This window comes from Siphateles boraxobius, unplaced genomic scaffold (genome assembly GCF_051911475.1).
Source record: "Siphateles boraxobius isolate OS27281-9 unplaced genomic scaffold, OSU_SipBor_1 223, whole genome shotgun sequence".
In the NCBI taxonomy this organism is placed as follows: domain Eukaryota; kingdom Metazoa; phylum Chordata; class Actinopteri; order Cypriniformes; family Leuciscidae; genus Siphateles; species Siphateles boraxobius.
Window position 1 is genome coordinate 121,946 of NW_027508837.1, and position 8,055 is coordinate 130,000.

The 8,055-nt window shown below is 41.8% G+C and overlaps 1 protein-coding gene across 1 annotated transcript; it reads left to right on the forward strand.

Moving 5' to 3' along the window:
• Positions 1-1,844: 1,844 nt before the first annotated feature.
• irf2bp2b (interferon regulatory factor 2 binding protein 2b) lies at positions 1,845-4,966 on the forward strand. The gene is made up of 2 exons (XM_077240280.1): positions 1,845-2,841; positions 3,928-4,966. The coding sequence occupies exons 1-2, from the start codon at positions 2,097-2,099 to the stop codon at positions 4,605-4,607; spliced, it is 1,425 nt and encodes a 474-aa protein (XP_077096395.1). The 5' UTR covers positions 1,845-2,096; the 3' UTR covers positions 4,608-4,966.
• Positions 4,967-8,055: the final 3,089 nt, after the last annotated feature.

Sequence of the window (8,055 nt, forward strand, 5' to 3'; positions counted from 1 at the left end):
CTGCACTTTAAAGCCATAACACAGAACAATGTGCTCCATTCTAATGCAGGAGCGGCAAACACAGGCATGCACATTCCCCGGGTCTGCTGACTCCTGCTTTCAGGCGGAACTGAAACGCATGTCGTAATGCTGTGAGAGAGACGCAAACGACATCATTGACAGGCATGAGTCTGAATAATGTTACACGCTCTGAAAAGTGTTGCATCACACAGCAGAGAAACCTGTACATGATATGCATTTAAATATCTTAAACCCTTCCTGAACACCTGCTATAAATTCTGCTGTCAAAACAGAACTGCAGAAAAGCATCCCTGATCATGTTTCTGGGCAGAGCCCAACATGCACTCGCTGTCAGCGTGTTCTCGGCTTGGCAGCGCCTCGTTCAGCGGAGCGTTCACGGATCTCTGGCCGGCTGCCAGTATAGGCTTGGTTTGTTTTTCCACGGATGGGTGAGGTACACTAACTCTCTTACTTCCTCATGAGTGCCTGCAAAAACAAGTCCCACTCCTGAATCGCCTCGCCCGAGAACATCAGATGTGTGTGCTGGTCGGACAGAAAGACAGACAGTTTTGACATAATTCCACATTTCATTAACAAAAGCACTCTATCTACAGCATATACACTGTAAAAATGGCATGTTTTACTATGAAAATACTAATAGTCTTTTAACTTCATGTGTAATTATTTGTGAAATTGACTGGCAATTTCTGAAGGAAAAATGTTTAAAAAAAATTCTTCAGTGTAATTAAAACTTGCGTTTTGAAAGAGCAGCAACTCTGACCTACATGTAGCCCGCAGAATTATTGGCCAACTCACTTTCAGTCATGAGTCATGCATAAATGCATGAACGAATTTGGAAAGACAGAACCACGTGGTCTAGACTCGTTGTCTTCACTATGGGACTTTCCATAATTTTGCCAGGCTTCATGAATCACATGCTCTTGGCAGGCATGAATCCGGCTTTGAGGCTGAACGAAGTCCAGTAGATGAATAATCTACAGACACACAAGTGCAAAACCAGTCAAAACTGCAGTCATTGCCTGAACTGTGTCAGAGTCCAAGGCTCATTCCGGCGGTTGTGTTGTTTTATATATCTGAGGTTATGGAAGAGTTAAAGTGATGACGTTGGGTTGGAATGTGGAACTGTGAGGATCCTAAGGTCACATTTACTTTTAAAACTACTGAATTGGATTACTGGATCTGTAATTGGGTCATTCCTGTACTGCAGAACCCCATGAACTCTAAATAGGGTTTAAAAATCAATAAAACGTGATTATTTTTTTATACAATGACAAGAAAATTAACATAAAGAGCAAAAGTTAGACATTGCTCAATTTAAAGATCATATTTGTTAACCATTTATTTTTCTTTTGAGTGACAAAACAAACTAATACCATTAAAACATCCAATAATGCAAATATTTCCTGATGTTTGTGAGGTTGTTTCCCACACAACGTTTTCATAACTTAATGGGAACGTCGGTGCAACGTTTTATAGCCTATATTATTTACGTTAGCTAAGCTAGCGACAACGCAGTAAATACTATAAAGTGATTACGAAAAAAAATATATTAAGAAATTAATATTAAGACATTGTGACATGGAAATGGTTAACACTGCATGATAGGAAAGCTATTCCATTCAGTCAGATTCAAAAATGTGCTATACTTAAACAATCTAACGTCATAGTTACATTTTATATTCCTCGCATAGCAAGGCAGACGGACCTACGTCGTAAATACGCACTTTTTGGCATGTGTTTCACCTTTTTGTCGATGTTTTTGATCTTTTTTCGCTCTCATTCATCGCGCCGTTCTGTGAGGAGGGAGCGCAGCGCGCATGCGCAGATCGAGCTCTCGAAGACAAGTAAATAGAAGCGTCGCGGTGACGTCACCGCTCGCACACCGAGAGCTCGCGGGCTGGAGCGCGCACACTGCCATGAACTTCGGAGCGTAACTTATCCGTTTTTCCTCGCTTTTTTTTCGGACGGGGCTGGGGAAATTACACCGAAATATATTGTTATTATTTTTTTTTCTGATATAAACGCGCAACATTTGGAGATCTTAGTTGCATATTTCGCCGTTTGTGTTCAGCAGCATGTCGTCCGCGGCGGTCGCTGCCTCGCGCAGGCAATCGTGTTATTTGTGCGATCTTCCCCGCATGCCGTGGGCGATGATCTGGGATTTTACCGAAGCCGTGTGTCGCGGATGCGTCAACTACGAAGGAGCGGATCGGATCGAGTTTGTGATCGAGACCGCACGACAGCTAAAGCGTGCTCACGGCTTCCAGGAGGGCAGATCACCGGGACCGGGGGGCAAACCGGGGAAGGACATCCAACCCATCATCAACCACACGGAACCGGGCTCACGCCCTCCGAAACCACTGGATCGGTACCCGCTCGTGTCGGATAGACCCCCGAGACTGGGTGCGGAGTACCAGTCCCGGCAAGCGAACGGGATCCCGGTGCCAAACGGGTTCCCGAAGCCCGACGAGCCCCCGGAGCTGAACCGCCAGAGCCCGATCCCGCGCCGGACCGGAGCCGTGCCGCCCAATCTGGTTCCTCTCGTCAACGGGACCCTTCCAGTGCACGCGCTTAACGGGAGATCGGTGCAGATGGGCATCGCAGCGGAGCATGCGGGCAAACGCGCGGACGACGTGAAGGAGAAACACAGCATGAGCGACGCGAGCGACGCACACAAGCGCGTCGAGGAATGGACGCAGAAGGGCAAGACGGTGCGGGACCTGATGGCGCTGCAGAACCTCGACTCCCGGTTCAAGAAGGAGCACGCGGCGCTGCAGCACCGGCTCGGGTTCGAGAGCGGCTCCGGGGCCCTGAAAACAGGTACGGGTCGTGCATTCAAAACCGTGCATGCATGTGCTCCTTTTAATAAAATCTGACATGTTTATGCATCCATGCAATGTTTGGGATAGTAAAAAAAAACACACAAACTCTGTTTTGCGTTTGTATTGTTATTATTCATGCTGTATACATCATGCTTTAGTTATTCTTTAAAATAATTTGAGATGGTTAAAAAAACTTAATATCATGTCATATTTACACATGCATATGTCGTTTAAAACATTAGAGCATGCATTCAAACTAGATTTTATTCAAACTCATATATTTTATACTGTATTCAATCTTTAGAATAATATGAGACGTCAAAGCATGTTGTAACGCCGTTTTATTCTTCTAGTGTGTATATTACACATGTATTTGTTTGCAAAACAATACAAAACTAGAGCATGCTTTCAAACTCTAGATTTTCTGTTCACATTCATATTTTTTTTAAACTGGATTCAATCTTTAGTATAATATGAGATGTTGTAACACGCCATGTTAATCAAATTAACACATGCATTTGTTTGCAAAACAGTATAAAGCATCAGTTCATGCTTTCAAACTCTAGATTTTCTGTTCACTCAGAAATCTGTCTTATTTACACATGCCTTGGTGTTTAACACTATGTTTTCAAACTCAATGCACATTAAAACTTTATGCATTCAGTCTTTAGATGAGATTTCAAAAACATGTGTTAAACTATAGATTATGCATGCATTTATAATGTTTGTAAAAGTGTTTCGTGCCGTTTCATCATTCGGGGCACATTTCGTGCCAACAATGGTCACACATTAAGCTAGTTTAGTAGAGTTTTCCATAATACATTAAATAATGAGCCTTGTTGTAAAGTGTTACCAATAAAATTGTATTGTATTTTCAAAATACAATACAATTTTATTGGTAACACTTTACAATAAGGTTCATTATACTATTATACTAAAATAATACTATTTTGCTAAAGCCAGAAAACAGAGCCAATGACGATCATGCGTGAAAGCTTCACACTAGTTTAGTGGAGTTCTCCGTCTCTAAGCCAGTGTTTCTCTCTCTCTCTCTCTCTCTCTCTCTCTCTCTCTCTCTCTCCAGACCGCGGTAAACACTCTCGGGGGATTAAAAGGAAACCGTCTCCTGAGCCTGACGGCGAGGGAACCGCGGCTAAACTCAACGGTGAAGCTCCGCCGTGGCTCCCGTCTCCATCCGAGGTGCTCAAGATGTCGACCGCGGCTTTACCGGGATTCGTATCCGCTCCGCCGTCGACGATCTCCCCGCACCCGCGCACCACCCCCCACGAGCCCACCGCGCAGAACTGCCAGTCGCCCATGGCCGCGCTCATCCTAGCCGCGGATAACGCCGGCACCGGCTCGCCCAAAGAACAGGTGCACTCGACGACCGCGGGCCGGAGGAACACCGGAAGCCCCCCGTCGCCCGCGGCACAGAGGCGGCTAGCTCTCGCCGCGCCCATGGACCCGCAGAGCGTTCCCGACTCCTCGGTGCCGCCCGGGAGCGTGCCGTTGTGCTGCACCCTGTGCCACGAGCGCCTCGAGGACACACACTTCGTCCAGTGCCCGTCCGTGCCGTCACACAAGTTCTGTTTCCCGTGTTCCCGCGAGAGCATCAAACAGCAGGGCGCCACGGGAGAGGTTTACTGCCCTAGCGGAGAGAAATGCCCGCTAGTCGGTTCCAACGTGCCCTGGGCGTTCATGCAAGGAGAGATCGCCACCATTTTAGCCGGAGACGTAAAGGTGAAAAAGGAACGAGACCCTTGATTCCGCTTTGCGTTTGCTTTTGACACCAATCACACTGCATACCATCCAAAACCATCGGACATGTACATATGAACTTAAGGAAACTTGGTAAACATGGCTGTATAATTTTTTTCTGAATATATTGTGTTTCTATATTTTTTTGGAGGATTTAATGGTATGTATGTACGCACTATTCCCCCATTCAGTGGTTGTTCAGAGCGAGCGCTCGTGTACTAGTAGAACTGGTGGCAGTCCATGTTTAAACACAGAATGTGACTAATACTCTTTAAGCACTTGGCAAAAAACTGAAACGCTTTTAGCTGTATTGTATGCACTTGTTTAAGAATTGCCAAATACAATTTCTGACCTTGTAATAACAATCTGATGTGTGTGTGGTTGGCTTATTGTCTGCCCTCGCTGAATCATGGATGATGCAACGACCTCAACGAGTGCCAGAAGGGAAGGTTTAGTCTTGGTGCATGCTGGGAATTCATTGCCTCGATAATGGTAACTGATATCACAACAATTTGCAAAGCTAAGGTAACCAAAGAATGCTTGAATTCTGAAGAGTATCTCTTTTTTTCCCCTGAACACGCAAGCCGTGACTTGTATGTCACATTGTTTTCGTCCCTCATGTGGAGAAACCCAACGCTAGCAAGCCGACACTCGCGTCTATTTTTATTCTCATGCTGCCAGTTAGAAGCTCGTAAATGATCTTACCTTTGGCCTTTTTTGGTGGATAAAGCACATTTCATCTGCGTTACAATCACATGCTCTCAGGGTACAGATCGGACATCATAACATCTGAAAAGATAATTGTGCATCACTTTTAAATGCTAACACTTAACAATAAGATCCCATTAGCTAATGCATTACAATCTGCAATATGTTTGTTGCACAAATGCACATTAGTAGATCTGTAAGATTAATGGATGCTTTAGTTCATGTAAACAAATGCAACATTATTGTAAAGTTATAGAAATACAGAGAAACACTTAATCTTGCTTTTTCCAGTTTTAGACTAATCAGCTTTGGTTAGATTTAATGGGAACAATTAAATCAAATTGAACTGTTCAAATTCATGAATTATAGTGTGGGCTCAAATGAAGCGTTGTGCATCTGACTCTCTGATTAGATCCGCGCTGCTGTAGCATATGCTTAATAAAATGTGTGTGTTCACGTGATCGCTGTGCTGGAATTCCTGAGTCACGGTCGGTCTCCTCCCTCGTCTCGTCACTGATGAATGAGATCTGTGTTCGTACTGGAGTCACGTGCTCCGGTTAACCCTTTCACAACCACCGTGACCTGGAAAACCACGCTGCCTTATATTTTGATTGCTTTTTGGCAAACTTGAGTGTGTTTACATTGAAAAATCTTCATTCCTCATCATATTTGTTGTGTTTTTATCCAGTGTTTAATTAAATTGCGGCTATACACAGCAAAAAATGCTTTTCTTACTTAGTATTTTTGTCTTGCTTCCAGTCCAAATATCTAAAAATACTTAAATCAAGACGCATTTACAAGATGAGTCTTGTTTTCTGGGTAAATAAATCAAAATTAAGTGAGTTGTTGCATAAAAAAAGCAAAATGATCTGCCAAAACAATGATCTGTTTCTGTTTGATTCAAAATTATTGGTAACACTTTATTTTACAGTGTCCTTGTTACATATGTTACATGTACTTACCATAGTAATAACAGTAAATTATGCATAATTACATGAAACTAACCCTCAACCAAATCCTAATCCTACCCTAACCCTATAGTAAGTGCATGTAGTTGCTTAATATTACTCAGTACTTAAATGTATAATTACACTGTAACAATGACACCTTAATATAAAGTGTAACAAAATTATTATTTTTTACCCCACTGGCAGATAATTTTGCTTTTTTTTTAAGCAACAACTCAATTTTGATTTATTTACCCAGAAAACAAGACATAATATCTTATGTAATTTTACTTGTCTAATAAATGCATCTTAATTTAAGTATTTTTAGAAATTTGGACTGGAAACAAGCCAAAAATACTAAGTAAGAAAAGCATTTTTTGCAGTGTAGACGGCGAGATAAGTCATCATGACACATTGGCAACAAGCAGGCGTTTGAATCCGAATCAAAAGCAAATATTGCTGGTGTGATTCAGACCAGATTCAGAAAAATAATAATACTAATTACATGGATTTCGTTAGACTAAACTGGGAAGGTTCACAGCACTTGCATATTGTTGTCCTATTGTTAGTTTCACTGCTTCTACTGTTCTCCGCTAAAAGATCAGACGTAAATGATTCAGAATGAGCTTCTGAAACCCAACACTCGAGGGGAACCGAGATGAAGCACTCGACTCCGCTTACGTCAAAGCTCTTTCTCTTTTCTTTGCTGGTTTGCCGTCACACCAATTTACAACTTTCCCATGTTGCACAATGTTCATTTCTTTGTTATGGTGAGATGACTGGAGCTCCAGACATTCAAGTTCAACGTAACTGATTTGATAAATATTTAATTTCCAAACTTTTGCAAAGCTGAATAGTTTCAGAAACACCTAAAGCAATGGTTTTATTTCTAATGGGTCAATTAACTTTTAAGGTTCTTTATTAAACCTTTAAATTTAAGAGCATTTAAACCTTTTAAAGTCCCCCTGTGGTGTAAATCCAGCTTTTAATGTTGTTTATGTGTCTATGTGGTGTTTTTAATATGCTTTAAGACAAAGCATGTGTAAATTCATAAGTCGACAGCATTGCTGAGTATTTCCTCCTTAAAACTGCAGTGAACCAAAGACAGTCTCAAAAACACGCTTTGAAATCGCTGGTGTTTCTGACGTCACAAACTACCTTGTAACCAATCAGATCAACGTGTGATCGTCAACGAGTGGATCTCTGAGTGAGTGAGTGGAGGCGGGGCTCATTTGCATATTCATAGGACTGCGCATACTAAATGAGGCAAGGGTGTCGAGTTACATTCAAGATATTTTAAGGCAAAAATAATTTTAATAACTGATTAAAAAAATTATGAGTTTCAAGGTATATAAATGATTGACTACAGGGGGACTTTAAGATAGACCTGTTATTCGTTCTGAGGTTGCGTGATGTAATATGCACATGCTAAGAAGTATTGAGTTATGAGATATGTTCCCAGATAACAAAAACAAGTTCTAAATGTCCAGTTTTTAAATGTTTTTTTCAAGGGAGTGTTCCATTTGATCATTTTACAAACACTATCGAAACGTTACTTTTCGATGTTCGACGTTTAAAAAACGTCAGATGGACATCTAATGAAATGAATAAAAATAATAAATTTATGATGCTAACATTTTGAGAACATTATTAAAGACCAGATAACTTTGAAGGAACGTTCTATTAGCGTTACTGAAGAACGTTTGTTCATAACTCTGGACTCAGTGTTCCCGTTAATTCGCTGGGCTGAATCATAATTCCTCATTCAGTTATACGTCATCGGCTGTGCTTCAGTTCAT

Coding starts and splice junctions, on each gene's coding strand:
- irf2bp2b (XM_077240280.1), top strand. CDS start 2,097: ATGTCGTCCGCGGCGGTCGCTGCCTCGCGCAGGCAATCGTGTTATTTG. Junction 2,842..3,927: donor CTCCGGGGCCCTGAAAACAG/GTACGGGTCGTG, acceptor CTCTCTCTCCAG/ACCGCGGTAAACACTCTCGG.